General features: G+C 45.8%; 2 protein-coding genes across 7 annotated transcripts in view; one reads left to right on the top strand and one right to left on the bottom strand.

Moving 5' to 3' along the window:
• LOC135913006 (uncharacterized) overlaps positions 1-17,315 on the top strand; it is a 47,435-nt gene extending 30,120 nt beyond the window's left edge. The window contains exons 13-14 of one of the 2 annotated variants that reach the window (XR_010567871.2): positions 8,599-8,780; positions 17,260-17,315. Coding sequence is in view for 1 of the 2 variants with exons in the window: in XM_065445634.2 (XP_065301706.1) it covers positions 749-1,000 (252 nt within the window). In the remaining variant the exon portion in view is untranslated. Of the gene's footprint in view, positions 1-748; positions 1,051-8,598; positions 8,781-17,259 lie in introns of those variants that run through there. The other variant, XM_065445634.2, reaches the window with a different exon arrangement.
• Positions 1-22,123, bottom strand: part of LOC135913004 (uncharacterized) — a 156,088-nt gene extending 133,965 nt beyond the window's left edge. For 2 of the 5 annotated variants that reach the window (XM_065445629.2, XM_065445631.2), the window contains exons 1-3: positions 21,987-22,122; positions 14,789-14,857; positions 11,139-11,165 (exon numbers count right to left, since the gene is read on the bottom strand). Coding sequence is in view for 3 of the 5 variants with exons in the window: in XM_070524388.1 (XP_070380489.1) it covers positions 9,790-9,888; positions 11,139-11,165; positions 14,789-14,857; positions 20,126-20,204; positions 21,987-22,022 (310 nt within the window). In the remaining 2 variants the exon portion in view is untranslated. Of the gene's footprint in view, positions 1-9,789; positions 9,889-11,138; positions 11,166-14,788; positions 14,858-19,534; positions 19,575-20,125; positions 20,205-21,986 lie in introns of those variants that run through there. The other 3 variants (XM_070524388.1, XM_065445627.2, XM_065445628.2) reach the window with 3 other exon arrangements.
• Positions 22,124-23,001: the final 878 nt, after the last annotated feature.

The raw sequence follows: 23,001 nt of genomic DNA, 5'->3' as shown, positions 1-23,001 counted from the left end.
CAGTCGCAAGGCAGCGCTCTCCTTAACTCGGTCAAGTAGGAGGAGTGCCCCGCATTGATCGGATCGCTTGAGAATATGGGGTGTTGGACAATCATGTTAGACGAATTCTGCCGGAAATACCTCAGTACCTCGTATTTGGACTCACTCTTAAGTCGATGGGTAACTACAGCTGCGTAAATGCCTCGGTATTGGCCTCCAGAGTAGGTATGTTGCACTGTGTCTCAGATTCGGGGAATCCTTAAACGTGTTTACAGATGCCTGGTACTTCGGTGTACTTCCAGTTACCATTTTAGCCTTGACGATTCTTATTACGCTACTTTCGTGATCGTCATATCGCTACATTGATACGTCTCGCATTGTTCATATGCCTGAATCAGTGCTGAAATTTAGGCATACAGCTTGGGAACGCTGTAGCGCAATAATGCACGAACTGTATGAAATGAAAGGACTTTGTGACTTCCACCTTGCATAATCATATTATTTAAATGACTTTTCAGGCTGCATAGAGTAAACGCAAAAGCACTTGCACGTATTCCATTTAGTTATTATATTTAAACAAAAGCTCCGGGAAACATTAGGTTGAAATAAATCGTAACGTGTGTGTTCGAGATGCATATTTTTTACGTATTCTCTGGAAAGTCTTAGGGCGCGGTGTTTTGTAGCGCCATATGGCTTGTTTATCAAGTCACCTTGACTATGTTTGGCATCCGCCTTCATTTCATTCATATTTATCTTTGCGCTCTCGTAGGTCTGCGGTGCCAAAGACATCTACAGCAACCTGAACTTTAGCGTAGCCGTCTACGACATCGAGTACGACCAGGAAGACACGAGATGTCTCAGTTTCTACATTGGCCGCGGCTCCTTCAGACGTGTGAGGGCAATCTCTTCCGCGATTTCTGGCCGCACATACGTGTACTCGTACGTCCCAATCCTTCGAGCAGACATATGCCTTAAACGGCAGTACGCTTCCCTGGCTACTCCTTGTTGTCCCGTCTCATAGCTGACTGCGGTGTTGAAGATGGAGGATATAAAATATGTCCAATACGGCGAGATGAGAGTGTCTAAGTCTACTTATTACCCTCACTTCGATATCAGTTTCAGGGCAGCGTGTTTCTCGGCAATGCCTGCCGGGAAATTCTACCTTGTTGGTTGGTTCTTGCCTTTAGCTTTTGTATACTTCTCTGCACACCCTGTCGTGATCATTTGAGAAAGATCGCAGTATGCATAAATAAACTGAAATATTTATAGACGGAAGGAAACAAGCCCAAACCAGATGGTTGGGCTTGGGGACGGTTGTTTCTCTTTCGATACACAACACTTCCTTAAATAACGAGCCAAATCCGCGCCCACCTATGCCAACCTAATGTTTTCTTTTTCCACTGCGATTCCATGACGAATAGTAAGGAGGCTTCAGTTTGGAAGGTAGAAGCATTGCAGTGTTCCGCAAAAACCGAAGACGTGGGTGGGTCGTATTCACCTTGTAAGGCGGGATCCGAGCCTAAATTGAGATTAGCAGTTTATTTTACGTAAAGCGCGTCTGTGCTCGTTACAGAAACCGCCTTCGTGTAATGTGAGCATGCACCGTTTTTAATTTACACGAAGCGGAACGCATTGATAGACGAACGGCCAGCGTCCAATTTTACGCTGAGGATAACAAGATGAAGAAATTATCGCTTCAATTTATACGAGCGCTCAATCGCGTGTCATCTTTGTTAGCCAAATGCATTTGATAGACATTAAATGCCAAAAAAAGACAACAAGCTCCATTGCCTATGGGCTGCATTTGCTTGGCAGAAAAAAGATCAAGTTCGTTGGCAGCACAAATTCCTCTCGCTCGTTTCGATTGTAATGCGCGTTCGGATAGTGTAATCTTGAGCGATTGGAGTAATTTCTGTCGTTGACGCATTCCGCTTTAGAGCAAGGGTTAGTTGCGGCTATGCGATTGGTCGAGGTCGCCGGTTCGATCCTGACCGCGGCAGCTGCATTTGGACGGGGGCAAAATAAATACCGCTCATGCACTTAGATTTAGAAACCGGTTTAAGAACACCACAGTGTCAAAATTAATCCGGAATTCGCCTCTACGGCATGCCTCATAATCCGATTGTAGTTTTGGAGGGTACAGCCCCATAATTCAAATAATGGTTAATACTTCGGCGACGATGCGATGTGGGATGAGAGGCAATGAACGTGCTGAGCCCTCTCAGAGGTTACGAAGTATGGCGCGCGTTAACGCCTCAAGCAAACACTTCGCGTGTTTTCAGTGTACTACGAAGACAACGAGCAGTGGTGCGCGCAAGGTAACGTTTACCATCAACACACCCTTCTCGCGTTTTACTAACCGCGAGAGAAATTAAACGTTCGCCGTCAACATCACCGCTAATTATCGTCAACCAAAGCAAGCAGCTCAGAAAGCATCGCTTACAACGATCTCCACAGTGCGCCGGATCCGTATATTTCTTTTAACGCGACAGCGTTAAACAGCTCGTGTCGCAGAAATACCGGTGTCGTCGGCGTCGGCGTCAGCGGCGTTGGCCGTGAGCGATAAATACCAGCAGGCACTTTATCAATAAAAAACAACTAGCAAGATGGTCTGGGTGGGAATCGAACCAGGGTCTCCCGAGTGTGAGACGGAGGCGCTACCACTCAGCCACGAGTTCGATGCTTAAAGCGGTACAAAAGCACCTCTAGTGAATGCGGTGTTGCCTTAGCCACGAGCTGTTTCTAAGGCTCAGGCGTGCGTCGCTTGCTCAGGCGCACATTTCGTTGCCGCGCCGAACGCTGCGTTGCTCGACGCTCACCGCGTCCGATGCGGCGCGCGTAGTCGCTGCGCCGTAGCCCACTGTCTTACACCCCTTGGCGGGTCGACGGGAACGCTGTCGCGTTCCACTCTTGAAGGCGAAGCTTAAGCGTCCTCCAATTTTTGCTCACGTCCTTCTGCCTGCCTATCTGTGAAGCCGGGTCTCAACCCGATTTCCCGTCTATTTTGGTCACTGAGTCGTCCATGGCGGAATGGGTAGAGCATTAGGCTGCTGTGATGCTCCCAGTACAGCGGCTACCGTTGCTTCGCCGCAGGGAAGAGAAGGGAAGCTTCTCACCGCCAGTGCGTATCTGGGCATTGGGGATCGGGCTTTGTCTGGAGGAGTGCTCGATGTTGCGCACCCATTTGCATTTGAGCCAATGCTAAGTACAAACAACGTGTCGTCTGGCAAACTTTGGCCGTGGATCCAGGATACCACAGGGACAACGAGGACAACAAATCTGGATCCAGTTTCGAGCCCTTGGATGTCTTGGCGATCTGGTGCCACCCGCACTATTAAAATGTCAATTGCTCCCCTCGGGTCACCGTTAGCCTGTACACGCTTTGATGTGCACATGCTACGCGTTTCCCAGTGAGAAAAGCGATAGAGCTACTAGGGATATTCTTGTTCTATAGTGCCGGCTGCCCCAAGGCCCGGGTAAACGGTGGTGGTGTCGTCCATCTAAATAGACAAGGACGTCAATCTAATGATGTTGTCTAGAACAAGGACATTCTTTCTGAAGAACATGCTGTGCAATTTCATCTTGGTACTGCCTTCGGGTTGATGGCGCGTGTTCTCCTTCGCAGTGCTTCTTATAGCTTGCGGATTGCCGATAAATTCATTTTTACAGCGGAGCTGCCTTAGGCTATAGTTTCCAGCGTTTCGTGATGTGCGTAGGCACAAACGATGGCGGCCACCCTATACGTTCATCCCGAATCGTCAGCGAGGGACTTTGAAGAGTTTATGATCGACACATTTGCATGGAACCTCCCGGTGCACTACACTCCTATGGTCATTGTGGGTGACTTTAACGTCGATGTGTCTCATACCGACGGAAAGCTGTTCTTGGCGTTTTTTCTTGGAAAGGTTCGGCCTTCAATGTTGCACCAAGACAAATGTCTCCACGACGCGCCATCAGTCGTGCATAGACCTAACGTGCGCTAAGAACACGTCCGGTGTCGTCACAGAGCCCATGGCCGTCTATCGTAGGGACGATAAAGCCATAGTTCAGGAGAACATTCATTTGGGCTAGATGGTGCATACTTGAATTAGGAAGGAACAGCGCCAACTAAGACGATCACAAGAGGGGAGAACGACACAAGACAAGCGCCAATGTCCTGTGTCGTTCTCCCCTCTTGTGATCGTCTTAGTTGGCGCTGTTCCTTCCTAATTAAATAAAGCCATAGTTACTGTGATCACGAGATAAACGTAAATACATATAAACATAACACCGTGCATATTTTTGTGACATATGGTATTGTTATTTTATTTTATTTATGGTTGCATACAGCTCCGTGGGTCATCCGCCTTCAGAGAGTGAAATAGCTCTGAATTTGTTTCTTTCAGTCTGTCTCACCGCTTGGCGTTTTCTTCCTGTAAATAGCTCTGAATTTGTTTCTTTCATTCTGTCTCACCGCTTGGCGTTTTCTTCCTGTCTACCTAACTCTTACTTTTTTTGTGAGTCCTCTCGTGTCAATGTTACTTCCCTGAACTTTCGACGAATTTCTGAATTCTGAACGGATTGCTGCATTCTATTTACGTTGTGGGAATTTAATCACCTTGACCTATGCAATGAAATTGGTTTGCACACTCCTTCCAATCCTTAGGAAATTCGCCGTTACGCAAGGACATTATTCAGTTGCAGATGCAAACTCTGCTAAAATTAGAATCAAGCTTTCGAGAAAAGAAGGCGTGGCAAACGAGAATTTAATGTTAGAGTCGCAATGGCAGTCGCTTATTCAGGATACAGAAAACGATTACCTTGTTAAGTTTCAAAAGTGACTTCCTATTTCGTTTCCCATTTTATAAATAAGGTTAAAACATTTTCTGTGACATTTCTTCAGCATGTTTCCTCAAATGCCTGCCACCATTTTTCACTGCCGCAGTGAAAGTATTGGACACGTTATTTTAATATTTCAAATTTCAATATTTCTGTGTTGTATTATTTTTACGCGAAACACTACGAAAATGCTTGAAATCATCTGCTTCGTGACCAATCTACTGTCCTGTGGGTAAGTGCTACTTGCGCGTAGCTCTCTTGAGTACGTGTCATATTTAGACGTAACGGCAGTAGCAGCGAAACAAGAATGGCCACCCCGTCGGTGCTCTCTTCAGAGTGATTCCCCCTTGGAGCCCAGCCAGCGCGTAAGTAACTTGGAACGGTCAGTTGGTATTTGTGGCAGTAGGCACAAGGGCTGCTTGAAAGCGAACTTACTTAGGCCTTCAAGCGACAACGTCATATATTCCGGCGGTCCGTGTCTCGTACGAGCTTTCGATGGCATCAGCGGTGAGAGCGGCAAAATTTTACCAATGCCAGACATTGCGTTGCCACAACTACGCAGATCACGAAACAACGGGCACAATTGTTGCCAGCGAACATGATAATTACCTTGATTACCGTTCTATGTGCCCTGAAGTAATGCGTTCTGCCCTGTGATTAAACGCCTAATAGGTTTATGACTGTACGATTAAAAAATTATGGGTTTTTACGTGCCAAAACCACGATGTGACTATGAGGCACGCCGTAGTGGGGGCATCTGGAAATTTGGACCACCCTGGGTTTTTTAAAAGTACACGTAAATATAAGTACACGTGTATTTTAGCATTTCGCCCCCATTGAAATGCGGTCACCGTGGCCAGGATTTGATCCCGCGAACGTGTGTTTACCAGCTCGACACCATAGCCAGACGGTCAGATTAAGGGTACATGTCGCGTTAAAGGCACACTAAAGAAAAAGCTTACCCTGAGCTGTATTGCAAATTACACTTGTACAATACCAAAAAAGACCCTATTACTGCCGGAAGAGCTTTAATATGCCAGAAAAGGTTCAAACAAGACGCGCAGTATCACCACTTTGAAATGCTCGCACCAGCCCGCCACAACGTTACAGATTTCGGCGGTGTCTATAGCTGCCGATAGTTAACTCTTTAACGGCAAAGGGGGACTGCATTGTTTACAGAAAGGGTTAGGAGATGAACTTACCAAGTGTCAAGAAGTTCTTGTGAGCCCATGACGTCCCAAATAAAGAAGTACTACTTCGAATCCTGTGACGTCAAGCTGACTCCCGGTATTGAAATTTTGGTGCGAGATCCACAACATGGAATTTTCTTTGCTTTCATAATTTTCTCGTAATGATAATTTCGTTGCATCAAAATCAACAAAAATAGAGTTAACTACTTTATCAGTTTAAAGTGATTCTGTGCTTTTCTTTACTGTAATTTTAAAGAACACCATGCCATGCTAGCAAGTTGCCTAATCCCATCGCGCCACCTGAACTTCCGAAATCCACGACTATGCCTTCCTTCCCATGCACGCGTTCTTTTAATGTAATTGAAGAAGAACAAGTATCTTGAACTTATTACAAGACGTGACACACCGCATGTGCTCTTAACAATCATAAAGAAGGTGTCAGCTTCTCTCACTTGCTCTCTAGCTTCTTTCACTTATCTTATTCCAATCCAAATGCCAGTTCTTTACTTTTCTTGGAATTACTGCGCGCAGACGTCATCTTCTAACACGACTCTTAAAGGCAAGGTAAGCAAGCCGAAGTTTTTTTCCAAAGTTTGACATGCTTCTATTAGAAAATAATGCAATAAATTTACACAGCCTTGCGAATATGTATGGCAACGCAACGAGAAATCTACGCCTAAAATTTAGCACAGAGTAATTGGGGATCATATTCCTCAAGGGAGAGACGAGTAATTACGTTGGGTCACTTCAACGGCAAGTCATGTCCATTGTCAGGCAATATAGATACCTCGGTGTATACATAACCCAAAGAAAGATTTACTCAAGCACCCACCAAAATACACTGAAAGTAAGGGCGAAGCGGAATGTTGCAATTCTAAAGGTGTTTATTTGGCGTTTATTGGGTGTTAGGTGTTTATTCCTTAAGGGGGAGACGAGTAATTACGTTGGGTCACTTCAACAGCAAGTCATGTTCATTGTCTGGCAATATAGATACTTCGGTGTATACATAACCCAAAGAAAGATTTACTCAAGCACCCACCAAAATACACTGAAAATAAGGGGGAAGCGGAATGTTGCAATTCTAAAGTTGTTTATTTGGCACAGCTCGGAGCAGCGCAACGTCGACGGGCAGGGCAGTCACAGCTTCCAAGCACGAGAGCCATTGCTGAGCAGGAGCGCTCGACCCACTAGCGTTTAGAGCCAGTAGCGCTGAACCCACTAGCGTCTCTCTTCGCTACACAATAAATAAACAAGGAGCACTGTGGGGCCACAATAAGTATAAGGTAACGCATGGAATCTGGAAAGCAGGTATGGCTCCAACTCTAAAGTTCGCAAATGCCACTGTGTGCTAAAAATAAGAAATCTTGTCGCGGTTGAAAGATACCGAAAGATAAGCAGGGCGTTTGGCTTAAGGAGCCCACGCTAAAACCACAAATGAGGCAGGGCAGGTTGGAGTGAGTTCAGTCTCCTCTTAAGTCAGAGAAGCGCGAAGCAAAATTAGTTTTGAGGAAATACTCGGGAAGACGCACAAAATAAATGGGCGCCTAATGTGCCCAAGTACCTGCACCTGAAAAGTGTGGGCACACAATTGAGGAAAAGCGCAAATGAATTGGCAATCAAATAAATACAGGGTGTCTGAAAGCGTACGCAGACAACCAAGAGTCATCAGAAAAACAGTGAATTTCATGCAAAGAACTAAAACAAAAGGGATCATGGATATCTACAAGAATGGGAAGAAACAAACTAGAAGTGCAAATCTGTGCGTTAGCACAAATGGCAGCGTCTTTCTATTCGATGCTCGAGCTGAATGTTTAAGTACAAAAACATACCGGAGTAAACATTCGCAACAAGATTGCGCATCTGATGGCTGCAGCAAAAATTGAACAGAATTCTGGTGTTTTACGTGCCAAAACCTTGATTTGATTATGACGCACGCCGTTGGGAGGGACTTCGCCGTAATTTTTGCCACCAGGGGATCTTTACCGTGGCTCCAATGAAGGGGACACGGGCTTTTTAACATATCACCCCTATAGAAATGGGGCCGCCGCGATTTGATCCCGCGGCCACGTGCTTAGCAGCGTAACACCGTAGCCGCTAATAAACAATCACAGCGGGTGCAACAAAAATGCGGAGAGGACTCAACACATTCAATGGAATGTAAAGGGGTTCACAAAGTGAGACCCGTAGATAACGTACACCTTCCAGAAATGCTTGGAGTTAAAGTGGACGGAACCACGAAGGAGACAGCCGTTGAGATAAGATACATTTAGAGTATCAGTGAAAAAAAAAGAAAGCAGGAAAGAGATATATACGACCGGATCCGAGAAAGACATAGCGAGCGCTACAAGGTGTATACAGAAGATCTGAGGCAGAGAAAAAAAAACATTAAGGGCCGGCATACAGAAATTCTAGAATGAAAAGCTCGCATAGCATACCTGATCAACTCAAGCAGACAGGGTGACTGTTTTTCGCCGCCTCGTTTCAAAGTGGATGCCAATAACTCGTCACGATCATCACCTGCCGTCCACGTCTTCGCAAACTAGATAATCCGAAAACTGCAAGATGTTTACAAATCAGCTCAAACACCTGAGAAACGCTCGTGTTCACGCAGAGGAGGAGCCGAAAGTTGTCCGAGGCCCGCTTCTGTGTACGGTGGGCGTGCACTTCGCGGAGTCGAGATTGTTGCCGGAGATTGGGTGGTGCGACATCGTCTACGAGTCGTTCTACGTGAAGAACAGACCATCCGGTTGGCAAGACTCGGACCTGGACCACTTCATGGAGCTTGGGAGTACCGTGAGTAATACGAGCATCGGCGCCTCCTTCTCCCCAGCGTGAGTTTGACGACGCAGGATCGTGGGAGAGTTTTATCTGATCCGTAAACAACGCAACCTTTAGAGATTACTGTTTTATTGAAACCGTGAATGACCTAAGCAAAGCTGTTAGCAACACCTCCTGACGAGTAGGCGAGTGAGGACTGGCAGGGGCAACTAAGTATGTTAAGACTCGGACAGCTCAGGTGCACAATCGCGCACAGTATACGGACACCTGATGGCAGCAACACCAATTTAAAAGTGCGTGCTGGGAAGTGCTATCGGCCTCCTCTATGCCGCCTAATGGGAAAGGCCGGACACTTGCTATTTGAGCTTTCATAACAAGCAGCGTCACACATTTAAATTTTATGGCTGCGGTCTTCCCAGTAATGCCAAACTCTTTTTTTTTCTTCACAGCCAGTTTTGCTCTTGACGCACTAGAATTGCTAATTATTCAAGCAGGAAACTATGCTTCCGCTTGCATAGATTCCAAAAATCACAGTCGCAGTATTCGGATGTTGCGTTTTCTTTTTCTACGTTACATACAATATCCACCCATGCTTGTGAAACGTCTTTAATGCTGTAATGCTTTAGGTTTGCCTAGCGTTAGCACGTTCATGAAGCGTTTGTTTGGTGAACTGGGAAACAAAACATTGATCAGTATTTCTTATTACATGTAGTAAAATAGTTCTCTAGTCTTACCCCCGTATTCCGAAATGCATCTTAATTTGAAGCCCTTGCTTGACTTAATATAAACGATGCCTTGTTTGAACGCGCCCAAGACGGTCATTGAGATTCCTTTGATGCGTTCACGACAGGGGCCATTGAAATTGAGTCAAGCTCGGGCGTCAAGTTAAGATGCATTTCTGAATACGGAGGTTAGGATAGCACTCAGCATTCGTTGCTGGTGACACACAGGTTGTCCTTCGGGCGGCGGTACAAGTTTCCGGTACACCAGCAACCCTTTATGCAGGTTAAATTGCAATTCAAACCTGCTGGTTCTGGACCCGCCCCACATCTGTTTTCTCCACAGTGCGGATCGGCACCGCCACATCCGTATGTTTCATACGGCTTGCATTTAGCGGCCAAAACTGAAAAAAAAATAAGAAAGCAATACACGCAGAAAAACTTTAATGTAATAGTTCTGCAGATATCCTGAAGGTGGATGAAAGAAATTAATAAACAGAAAAATGAGACATCCACCAAATCGTAGCAATTCCTACAAAAAAAAACCCATACGTGTACCTCGAAAGAAAAGCTCGTCTCGAACCAGGACGAATTTTCCTTTTGTAGGAATTATTCACGATTCGGTGGATGTCTTTCTTCATTTACGCAGAAAAACTAAAACATATTGAAAATGTTCGAAAGACAGTTTTTTATTGTAAAATTGAGCTTGTGCCTCTACAAGGCGTTTGTGCCTCTACAAAATTAGCACCTCATTTGGCAATTAGAATGCAATGCACACCTCTAAGCAATACTATTGACACATATGTCGTCTGCTTGAAGTACGGAATACCATTTAGGTATTCTAAGAACGTGCTGGTCCTGGCAGCCGCTTTCGAAAGCAAAGAGTGAAGAGAGGGAAAAGTGCTTCGAGCATATTTCATGTAAAGTAAGTTCAAGTAAAACTCTTGCTTGAGCTAGTTGGTTCATGCTTCAATTTGTAAACGCAAGGCGCAGAAGACCAGGACTCAAGATGAACACCGGCGCCGGTCCTGTCGTTCATCTTCTTATTGAGTCCTGGTCTTCTGCGCCTTGCCTTTACTAATTCAAATATTTCATGTGTTAGTCAGTGCATAGAGTAAAAAAAATTGTGCCAAAAAAAAGTGGCTTATGGCGCGTTTAAGTATTCTGTACGCTGTCGGGGAGTAGTTGCAACGTCGCGCTGTCCGCAAACAGGAAATGCGTGGCTTCTTATTAATAATCCTCGTTTACTACATCAACAAACAATTTTTTGAAGTACAAATAAGCGGCATCAGACGAGTTGCTCTGAAACATAGCGAGTGTACATGTTTGGCTATCTCATTCCCACTCTGAGAGCAGAACATTGCGCTTATTACTCGCATAAAAATGGCGCTTATATACAATTGGGACGGTCTGATGTTTTCCGTTTTGTTCGAACAATATCGGTACAGACGACTGAATACATAAATGCAAGATACTGGAATAAGCTATTGCCTCTTGTGATAAAGCATATGCAGCAGCAAAGTAGAGTAAGGCAGGTTAAGTCAACTTTGAGTATTTTTTCAACGGCGATTGTTCTCCCTTACGCTATGAGAACGCCCTTGAGCTCGAAGCTAACGTGAACAGTTAGGCTTGTTGCGATGCATTTTAGACTCACCTAGGTCTTTCGTAGGCGGGTCGCCACCTGAAATATAGGATACCTTACTGGCGAAGGCCTCTGTGCATGTCACACGCAAAATTCAAAACATGTGTATATCGAACTGCAAGGCTAAACATAGCATACAACTTCTACAAACGATAATCGCATCTTATGGTCCAGTGCCATCGACCTTAGGGACATCTCCATATAGCGAGAGATTATAAGCCTTGTGTAAAAAAAGGGGGGGGGGATAGGTCCAGGTCTACACAATATTTCATCCGACATGTGGAGAAAACAAAAGCTTAGACACGCCAGAAAGTCCTGATGTAATGCCGCGATGACCGATATGTGGCACTGCTGACATGAAGGCGCCCGCGGAACGTGACTTATGATTGTACTGCTGTGCTGAGAACCAATTTCGACAAGCCAACGCCAAGGTGTGAATGTCTCTTCTTGCGCTCAATACTGGGGCGAAGAAGAGGCTGAGACACGAGTGCAGCACCCGTGTGTATCAGCCTCTTCTTCGTCGCCGTCGCCTTGTGCACAAAAAGAGTCATTCGTGTCCTACCAACATGCCCAAACAGTCTCCTTTGTGAATTTGCTCGGCCTACGAACGGCGCACAGCTACTACACATCTATCGTTCGTATCTCTCGCTGCGATGCCGATTTGTGTGCCGTTTGAACTGAATATTTGTCTGAATCTGGCAAAACTAGCGCACCCTGAAACATTAAACAAGCATCAGGACAGGCAAATCTCGGCCAAGCGTACACGCACTCCCAGCGCTGAGCACGACAAGCCGGTCGTAACACTTCACACAGCCGCGAATGCATGAAACTTTGCCCGTAACATGATCATAAGCGGAGCAACTATGGCCTGAGTCACATGGTAAATACCCTGCGGTAGAGTGTTTGCGTGAGCTTCGCAACGCAAGACAGAAAATGAGTGCATAAATATATCCTTTGTTGCAAGTGTTGAGTAAGCGCGTATCACTGCAAACTATCAGATGTCTATGACGGTTGGTGAATGTAACACCAAGGTGAATCCGGTGTGAATCCCAACTGTGAATACTGTGAGGTACCAGGAACAGTTGATCATGTATTGGTCGTGTGTCCCGCGTATGCGCAAGAACGACAGCAACTGGTCTCTTCCATTGCAAACGTCGATAAGAGGCCGCTATCAGACGAATTTCTTTTAGGACCTTGGCCTGATAAAAACAGCGCTACAGCCTTTCTCCAAGCAACTTGGCTGCACGCACCACTTTGGAGATGCTTCAACTCTGTGAACTTGTATGTACGCATCCCTTCCTCATGCTATCATCATCAATCATCAGCACTTTTCCTCCCCATCCCTTTAGCCCAGTGTCGAGAAGGCCAGATCAAGTTCTAGCTCAGGCCGACCTCTGTGCTTTCCTGTAAATCTCTCTCTCTCTCTCTCTCTCTCTCTCTCTCTCTCTATCTATCTATCTCTCTCTCTTGAGTAAGCGCGTAAGCGTGGTAGTGCGACGTCAGTGCACTGAATGCATGAAAAATTTGTTGGCCATGTTTTCTACTGTTGTCACAAACTCGCACACTGTTTTAAGACCGCTACATTCTTTAAGGGGGGAGGGGGATGCGCTGGACTTCCTTACGATTCCGGTAATGTTGCCCGTCAATCTCGGCACCTTGTAGTTGTAAAAATCTATTTTTCACGCAGAGTAAAATAAATGTGAGCTGGCCATGTACGTCTCTGAATATGGCTTCGAGCAGAAAAGCTGTGTTGTTCGCACAATGACTTGCACAGTGACATTACTTCTGCTTGAGGGCAATGACTTAATTATTTATATACTTTCAGACGTACTTAGAAACCGATTTACCCTTAATGTTTTTCGCCGATTTGCATAGCGACAAAGTTCACTTTAGGGAAATCATATTGACAAGGTGAACAACCACGTATAGCAAAAAAAAATTTAAGAAATAATTTTTTATCCGAGTTAAGGGAAAACTCACTTCGGAAGCTGAACCAGTGTGATCGCCATATGTAACATGTATTCTGCGTCATCACCTTCGCATAGGTAATTACATTCAAAAAATACATTGAAGTGAAAATAACAGATGGCTTACTGCGACGCAAGTATGCATAATAAGTGATCCGTCTATAAATATGGCACAGCTTGGACTTATTTTGCTTTCGGCATAATTGCACACGGAGATACGCTACTTTTGTGCCCGCTTTCTACAGGTGCGCTTATTGCATAAACGTGCGCGTCTCTCAAATGGCCAAGCATCGCAACGGCAACCTAAAGCAGATCGGCGAGATTGTGTCTTGCTACTGCAGAAAAACAATGCGAAGCAATATATTTTAAGTAAATGAATAAAGTCGGGAGAGTGAAGGTGCTTCCGAATGCCTAAAAGACATTAGAGGTGGCCGCCGAGCGGTCATAATGCCTCACTGTAGCTCTTTTTTTTTGGGGGGGGGGGGTGCAGGGGGGATGGTGAGAGAGGTTTAAATGTTTCCGACCAGACTGATAGCAAATGTGTGTCTATTTATTAATTGGTATGAAGGCTAATAATAGAACTCGATGCTGTTCACCATCGATAACTATCGTTGCTTTTGCATTGTTAGATTTCCCGTCAGAATAATACAAACCATCAAATAACACCTATCACTTTAGTGATTCCTGTGAATTTCATTACCCAAAGTCACACACATGCACTTTGGGACAATGCTGATATATATGCTCGTGTACTTGCATCGCCATTCTCAGCTGTCTTCTTTTGTGGCCCGTTTATATTGATACCTAGTGTGCTCAAGTAATGTGCTCGACTAGGCAAAGAAAACTATGCGGCTAAGTGGACCCCTCTTTGACAATAATTAAATACATACGATTGCTCTCACATCCTTTGACAATGCAATTTCCCGCCACAATGCTATGCCAAAAAGTAACCTTTATTGCCTAGTGCTTTACGCCACAAGCACAACTTTAGGGAAAACACGGAAGGCAGGAGATGGAAAGTCAAGACGATAAGCAAAACGAGAACAAGGCGAAAGTAGAAGCCAACGTTTCCACAAGTGGACTTGTCTGCTTCAAGGCGACATATGTTTTCCTCGCGACGCTAGTACAGGTGGGGTTCTTTTTAGGGGAGAGGGCGTAAGGCGGATGGGTGCCTTAAGCCCTCTCCACTTAAAAAGAACCCCACCTATATATACTGTGGCGAGGAAAGAATACGTCGGCTTCAAGAAGAGAAGTCCAATTGTCGAAACGTCGGCTCCTGCTTTTACCTTGTTTTCGTTTTGCTCAGCACAACTTCATGGAAGTGCGGAAAGAAAGTATGCGCGTGTTCCTGAGTATAGACTGTCACGAAATGTTGGTGAAAGCCGGTATAATTTTTTGATAGCTTGTGGATACCGTTGACGGCTCCCCGATGCGCCTGTTCTAATTAGCGTAAGAACAATTACTATGCTTACGCACTAAGCGTCACTGGAATGAGCTTTGTCCGCACTAGCAAAACTACAAGAAGTCACACTAAGATACGCGCGAAATAGACAGTCACCTGTTATTCCTTAATAATTAGTAACAACACAATCGGGCCTTGAGACAGAGAACGGAGGCTTTAGGAGTTGGAACAATAAGGCTACCCTATATTTAACGCTTATTAATATTCTAATATGCAAAATCAAGGTAACTTACCATATCGGCTCTTATAGCAGTCTTGTGCCAACACATGGGCCAGATGGGTGGCCAGAAGCGACAAAATACCTGGAAAAATTGACAGTCGATTATAGATATGATTGATGGGCGATTTGTAATGGTCAAATTGTCAAGTAGTGAAAATTGCATCAGAACGATGTTCTCGAAGCTGCGAGACGATGTTATAAAACACTGCCTGTGTAAGGTGGTTTTATGTAGATGATACTGGCAGCAAAAATTACCTCAAAATTATAGTCTGTAAAATCTGTGGGCGCGTATTCGATGTGACGATAAATATTAGAAGGGACAATAACTAACAAGAAAAAAACATGCATCAAACTAGTTTCTAAGAGTTCTACCGTCTCATCAGGCCGCTTCTTCAAAGGGAGTGAGGACGCAGAAGCTAGGACGCTTCCAACGCTGCTACAACTAGCGAGAGTAGCTTGTGGTACAAAATCCGAGGCCACCTAAGCACTTGAGAAACCAATGACGTCCAATCGAACGCAGCTGAGCGGTCTTTGAGTTATGAACTCCTTGCAAGCAAGAGACCCCGTTGAGATATTTGGCTAACGCCTCCTAGACAGCACAAGGCCGGCGCACATCGATCCCTGATGTCATGCTGCCTTGCCCGACTGCCGTAGAATCTAACGGGGACGCTCCCGAGTAAGCCGCGGTGATCTTGACGTCACTGGTTTCGTCACGCAGGGCTTGGCAATGGCAATTTCGGTCCAAGTAGCATGATGGCATAGAGTGCACAAGCCTAGTGTCTATAGGTGGCGTCGGTTAAGCACAGTGGCTAAGGCACTCGTAGAGTTGTAGGTTCGAACCTCCCCAGCGCCAATGTTTTTCCTTTCGAATCATTTTCTTTTTAGAGCGCAGCTCTTTGGCGTCCTTTCCTGGGTTTCGCGTCGGCGTTGTCGTCGGCCTCGTAACCAGCTCCGCCCCCCTTCGCTGGAGTGGGAGACGAAGGACGCGAGCCGCGAATGGCGGAGACCAATGAGAGCGGCCCCTTCAGTGACGTGCGCGCGCGATGCTGGTGTCATGCGGACCCTCCTTACGGCTCGATGCGCACTCGTGTCTGGTCTCAGCCGATCCGCTCGTTTCGTACTATCGTCTGCTCGCGCCAAAGCTCTCGCCCGCGCCTGTTTGGTTCTGTTGGGTCGGTCTCGTTCGCGCTTGTTTTGGTTGTTATTGTGTGAGATTGTTTCTTAATCTGATTGTATGCGCTATGCGAATTGTATAGTACTTTCTGGAAGCCTTGCGGCACCAGCGATCACACTGGAACCTTTGACGAGTCATGTATAAACGCCGGCTCGCTTGATCCGCAGATCAGATTTTCGACCATTACCGACCCTGCTACATGTCTCTCTCAAATTCTTTGCTTCAAAATATCGCGAAATGGAAACACGTATAGAGCTGCGCTCAAATTTCGCATTAGGGAGTATCGTAATCGTCGGATAATTTTTTTTTTCAAACATGACGTTTTACAGCGATAACGGAGGCGCAGTTGGAGTGCAGGCGAGGGCTTGCACAGTTAAGGGAAGTGCGGATAACACCGGCATCCAAAAGGGAGGGCGACGTGGTGTAGCGGCAATGCCCCTTACCCTCACACAACACCTGGGGTGGTACCGAGGCGGAACGTCGACATTTAGAAATGCGGTTGGTTGCTTGATTGAAATCAGGGGTACAATCAGGACTCGATGCAAATCAAAGGTCAGTGGGACGCCTCACATTGGGCGCTCACGGGAAGACTACAAATGAAGCTGGGCAGGGTGATGTGGGCTGGACAAGTTTTAAAGTGAGGGAAGCTCACCGTAAAATTATTTGTAAAGAACGACTGAGGAATATGGATGAAAGTAAATGGGTTGGGGGAGTGTTCAGGTATTTGTACAGAAAAAACACTGATTCACAGTGGAGGAAAATAACTAGGAAGCTTACCAGCAAGTATGCGGCCTGTAGGGGGAGCAAGACAGCAACAAAGAACGTCAAGTGGAAAGTCATAGAGGCTAAAATATTCTCATGTGTGGCGGCAGTGGAAAAGAAAGCTGCCATGAGTAACCACTTAAGAGGGAAAAACGGAATGAGGAAATAACCAATTTATGATAACTCAAAGGCAAGCTCATCACTATTCGAAGCGAGATCACGACAAACAATAAAAGTAGGGAAGAAAAGTAGGGAAAGGACAAGCAACGGAGGCGTACAAAAACAAAGTTCACGATAGGGGTTCCGAAACTTCGGTTCTGAGAATTCAGCGTGGGTTTTTTTTTGCTTCTCTTTTTTCTTCTTTTTTTAGCATAGGTAGGACGTTAGGCAATAAAATAAGTGCTTGGTGGCGCAACCCACCACCCCGTTCCAAAGGGGACGCTCATAACGTCCATCAATCCAACCATCCATGTTTTTTGGCTTTGTTTTGGGGAATTCCGGCCTAATTTTTACCAGCTGGCGTATGTGAGACATTACTGTTAATGCAGGTGCACGAGAGTTTATTGCATTCCGTCGCCTGGGAAATGCGGTCACCATTGCTTCGTTCTGAGCTGCCCAGCGTCGTAGCCACTGCAGTGTGCTGAAGGTATCTTTACTCACTACAGCCAATATGCAAGTATTTGTATCATAGTTTGTTCTTGTAATGCAAGATCCCTTAAAATGTACCTAGCACTTCATCTCTAGAAGCTCTAGCTCCAAATTATTATATGTGCTGTGCCTTGAGGGGTCGTTGGGAGAGAGCGACGCGGTGCGGGCATATATTTCGTTTGCGGTTCTTGGCATCCTCTACGTACACGTTTGTTCCGCGATACCTTTATTCTACTTGGAGTTAACTGCACATTTCAATTCTTGGCCGTGAGTGAGTGAAACAACTTTATTCGGTCCACTACAGACGCTAGTAAACTCAACGTCACCAGGTTAGACCCACTCGGGAACCATCAGGTCAAACGTGACGGCCCTCTCGCTGGCCCTCTGGACTACCAGGATTTGAGAGGTATGGTTCTGGGCCTTAATAAGCTTCATCACTTCCTCTTCGGTGAAAGGGGGACCGGCAGAGGCGCCGCCTCACACGACATGCTCGAAGTCCGCATAAACATCACACAGGGGGCAGTCCGAGCGTGGGAACCGTTCGGGGTATATTGTGCGCAGTGCCGCACGTCTCGGGTAAGTGCTTGTTTGTGGAAGTTTGAGAGTGACTGCCTGGGCCCTGCACCGCGAGGAGTGAGGCAAAGACAGGAGTCTTCTTGATAAATAATTATGCTTGCAGATCTCGTTGTACAAGCAGAGAGGTTCGGGTCGCCCAGGAGAGGACGCGTTACCCAGCGCACGGTCAGTCAAACCTCGTGCAGTCGAGTGCGCCTCTTCGTTGGGGTGGAACGAGGCACCCTCAATAGTTCCAAGGTGCGCAGAGAACTAGGCCAATTAGTGATGTTTGGATGATACGTAGGGCCTGGAGAGCCACCATTACCATCTCAAAGGCCCTGATAGCGGCCTTGGAGTCTGAATAAATCGTTTCATGTACACCATCCATCAATGCAAGAACAAGTGTAACCTGCTCTGTAACGCAGTAACTAGAAGTGCGGATGGTAACGCAGCTGAAGACTTCGGAATCACAGTCGATGACCACTGAGGAGAAGGCTTCTTAAGCGTACGAAGCAGCGTCTACGAAGCATGTTATATGTTTGTCCAAGCGGGCACTGGTGAGCAGAGCTTTATCTCTGGCTCGTCTTCGTCCTTCTTTGTAGGTCGGATGCATATTACGTGGCATCCGATGTACGGAAATCTTAGATCTTACGTCGTTGCACAGCTCCATAGCGTCGGGACCGACGACCGTGGGGGAACGTCCCAGCAGGCCAAGTACGGCTCGGCCCAGTGCAGTACCAGAGAGTCTGACAAACTGAGAAAACTCTTGGCTTCAGCAATTTCTTCGAACGTGTTGTGGATTCTCAACTTGGGGAGGTCTTCTATGTGCGTTCGGACGGGAAGACCGAGGGTAAGCTTGAAGACTCTTCTGATTAAGGCATTCATCTTGTTGCGCTCGGACACGAGCCGGTTCTGCATAGCCGTCGAATAAGCGACGTGCCATAGCACGAACGCTTGGATAATCCGGATCAGATTGCCCTCCCTGATTCGGCGGTACCTGTTGGCGATTGTTCGGATCAGACCGTGGGCGCTTTCGATCCTGGAACAAATGCGTTTGAGGGCGGCTCCATTGGCCCCGTTAGACTCGATAAACAATCCTAGGACCCTAATAGTTTCCACCTGCGGAACTGGGGAGCCGTTACCGGTGAATAACGTAATGTGGCTCTCCGTTGCTGGCTTCTAGGACCGGTGAGGACCGTGTCTGGGCCTCTTCTTGTAGATTAGGAGCTCAGATTTAGCGCGCGAGCACCTTAGCCCGGTGGGGATGAGACACCGTTCCCTCTCATCGATGGCCTCTTGCAAAGCACCCTCGACCTGACCTTCACATCTGCTGGGGCACCAGATGGTGATCTCGTTCCCCTAGATCGTGTGAAAGAGAAATGATTGCTTTCCTTTCTCGTGAACTACGGGAGCTACATACCACATCTCAGCTCCTTTCATTTATGCTAGATGTTAGAATTTTGTGTTTTCTTTTTCTTGATTTTTTTCCCCTGTCGCATGCCACTACTGCTTATACGTAAAATAACAAGGGGATTAAATATAGTTCAAAATGTATTTCCCCACGAAATTGTCCCTGTCATGGAAAAAGTTCCCCTAAAAATTTACATTTTCGTCACTTACATTTTTTCATCCAGCGGACCATATAAGGCGTCATTGTTCACAGATGTTAGCCGAAGGTTGCAATGTGTGCATTTATTTATTTTTATTCAAGGAACGAAGCTGTTTCAGCTGGACATTTAATGATAAACAAAGGGACAGAGAACCAAGTCTCGCAATTATTCAAAGAACAGGTTCTTAAAGCTCTGTGGTTCTTACGCTATATTTAAGGTATAATGCTGACTACTAAGACAAAAGAGTATAAAAAGCGATCTTCTATATGAATAGTGAAGTCTTATTGTAGGCTTTGAAGTTACAAAAAACCTAGCACCTATATGGTATTCATTTGATAGCTGGTTTTCCGTAGGAAACCAACAAGCAAACAAAGGCGTTTGTTTTATTAGTAGAGTCGCAAACAGGCCGAGTCCCTCTACGCGAGATAGACTTTTCTTATTGGCTGCATTTAAGCGGAGGTTTGTGCCTATAGTTAACGCCGGCTGCTCCGCTCCTTTGACATGGTAGATTTAATTTGTTGATAACGTCTCCAATCAATATGCTCTCGTGCCTATTCAAACCGCTAAATGCCAATAGCGGGAGATCAAAAATTGAGGATACCTGATATTTCGTCCAATTTCAACGGCGCACTATCGTAAAGCGGGATTCTTCTCTTTTCTATCCCTTCTGATGGCGCTGTCTTCATAAAAGAAAAGAGAGATAGATAAGCAAATGAATTGCAGCGAAGTTCGCCACACATAACGCATAAGTATAGCTGTCATAATTTTATATATAGCCACATTTTCCCTTTTAGTACGACGAGGTGGCTCTCAAATTATGTAAGGTTTCGAGCTGTCTTGCATTTCATACTTACTTTTCTTTCCCGACTAACCTTTCCGGTGGCAGTTAGCCCACAATTTGGTACGTTGAGAATAAGCTCAATGGACGTCGAAACAATTCCATTTATTTATTTTTTTTCGATTACAAGCGCGTCATACTTCATTGTCAGACGTGTACGTATCTTATCATTTTCCGCTGCGCCTCCTCCGTTGTACCTCTATTTCGCCATTGTTCTAAGCTACGGTAGTCTTCCGGTGCACTATCAGTGGTACGGTTGCAGCCGCCAGGCATGAAGTTCGTGTGCTTTAGAACCGGCTTGCTGCTCATCCGTAAGTGAACGAAACACTCATTTTCTAGCGTCAGATGCCTTGAGTTGTTCTCATAAAGCATTTTGTATTCTTGGCCTGCCTGCCGCGGGAGCTCAGTGGCTATGACGTTGAGCTGCTCAGCACGTAGTCGCAGGTTCAATGCGTGGCCACATCTCGTTGGGGAAGGGGGGGGGGGGATGCAAAAGAAAAAAAAGCAGTCGTGCACTCGTGCATCGTATTTGGGGTGCACATTCATGGAACGCGGGTGGTCACAACTATTCGGGAGCCCTCCATTGTGCCGTCCCTCCAGACTCCCCCGCGCAGTTCGGGGTCGCCAAGTGGCATAATTTACTGTGTTGTTTGCTAGGCGCATTCTTCACAGCCACCTAACGAGGGAAGCTGGTAATCAGCATCATTCCTTCGTCTGCACGGGAGCGGCACGCTTCGTGCACTCTGTCTCTTCAAGATGGACATTGAACAGCATTACCGGGTCTCTGTAACTTCCAATAATAGTTTTGACTCAAGTACATACTTCGATTTTCCTTTGCTTCCCCTTCTGTTTTACATCCAAGCTATGCACTTCAGATTTCCTTGATTTTTTTTTTAAATTCGTAGTACTGTTATATTTCAAATATTCAGTGCAGTAAGTTATTACGTGTACACAATGCCTACATTTCTTGTCCTTACACCAGTTATACCAAGCAAAAAGAAAGGCGCAGCTCAGAATACAGTCAGTGTTCATCGTAGTCTAAATGGTACGGCACAAAAGATGCGGGAACTGGCTGCCACTAGAGAAACTTCATTACGTTACCCGATGTTTACAATCGGCACCACATCTACCGGCTTCAAGGGGTTTATTACTTGTATTACCAATATTGCGTCACATCGTTAAGTACCTCACTTGATCTTTCTGGACATTTTTCTTCAGGCACAAATTGATTTTTGTGACGGGAAGCTTTCTCGACCTGCTTTCAATTGAACTTCAATTAAATGTTAAAAAGCACTTTCCTTATGTTTATACACGCCTCATTATAAATGCTAAATATTTCAGGAAGAACTGGAACCTAATCTGTTGTCGTTACCTACTAATGAGCAATACGAACTCCTGCACAAAAGAGCAGTTAGATTTGTGCATCTTTAACAGTTATAAAGAGCGAAATTGTGATGAGCTGCTGACATGCCAATAAGATGCATACACTCCTTAAATATCGTGTTTTTACTTCAAGAGCGCTTTTCGGTGAAGAGCAATAACCTGGGCGAAGAACAGGCGTGAAGGCATTTATTAAATTGTGGACAAAAAAAATCTCAATCTTGCATAAGAAAATCTCACGTACCTGCATTTTTTTAAGGCGCCTCGTGCAAGACGTCATTTCTTTCTTTCCTTACAGCGTTCTTGTTGCAAGCGATGAGCGTCTGCTCGGCTTACAGTTGCCGCCAACCGCCAGGCGGCTGCCCACTGCCGACGCCTGAGAAATCAGTCCGGTTATTCTTCTTCGAGCCTGTGTGGCAAGGGTGCATTGACATTGAGACGAGTGGGTGCGGACCGTACGGCTGGCCGACGCTGTACCACTGCAAGTTTTTCTGCAAGCCCGTGCTATGAACACGCGATCAGCTCGGCTGCCGAAGCGTCGCAAGGAGCATTTGCAGCCCATGGACTAGCACGCGCTTTCATTCTTCTCGGTGAATGTGCCTGAGCAGGTGCTCGCCAGACGAGTAACGTCATTAAAGTGTATCGTTCAAACTTATGGCCTAAACGACTTCCCGCCTTGTTCTGTCCCTTGTTTGTTTTTGTTTCAGCCGCAGTGATGCAACGCCGAATGTACAATAGCGAAAAAAAAATTGAGGTCACTGCAGGGCAAATAAAGCTAACCCGAACAACACAAGATCGGGGACCACGACGCCATCAGCGACTAGCAACCAACAAGCTTAAGGAAAACTCAGTTTGGGTGAAATGAGGGTTCGTTCAATATTTTATGGAGGCAGATCAAACTGTAGTAATAAAAGTGGCGGCGAAGCTTTTCTTCCTTTGGAACTAAACGCGCACGAAAGGCACGGGATAAACTAAGACATGTGCACATGTATGAACAGCTCAGACACAAGTGGTTGATTCCTTATATTGCACATTAAAAAGCAGCACACCTGGGTATTGGAGAGTTTTTTATTGCCGGCCAACAGAACTCACTGCTCTAGAAATATAAAAAATATGCGGTAATGAAAATGTGATTCATGACAGAGCACTTGTTGCAAGATGACGCAAGTTAGCAATAACCATGGGCGTAGAGAGATAAGTATTACGGATGTTCAAAGCCGATAGCACACTTCAGGCGACCTACAGTGAAATACAGGCCA

The sequence above is a fragment of the Dermacentor albipictus genome, chromosome 8 (assembly GCF_038994185.2).
Source record: "Dermacentor albipictus isolate Rhodes 1998 colony chromosome 8, USDA_Dalb.pri_finalv2, whole genome shotgun sequence".
Taxonomy (NCBI): Eukaryota; Metazoa; Arthropoda; class Arachnida; order Ixodida; family Ixodidae; genus Dermacentor; species Dermacentor albipictus.
This window is presented reverse-complemented; position numbering and strand designations above follow the sequence as displayed.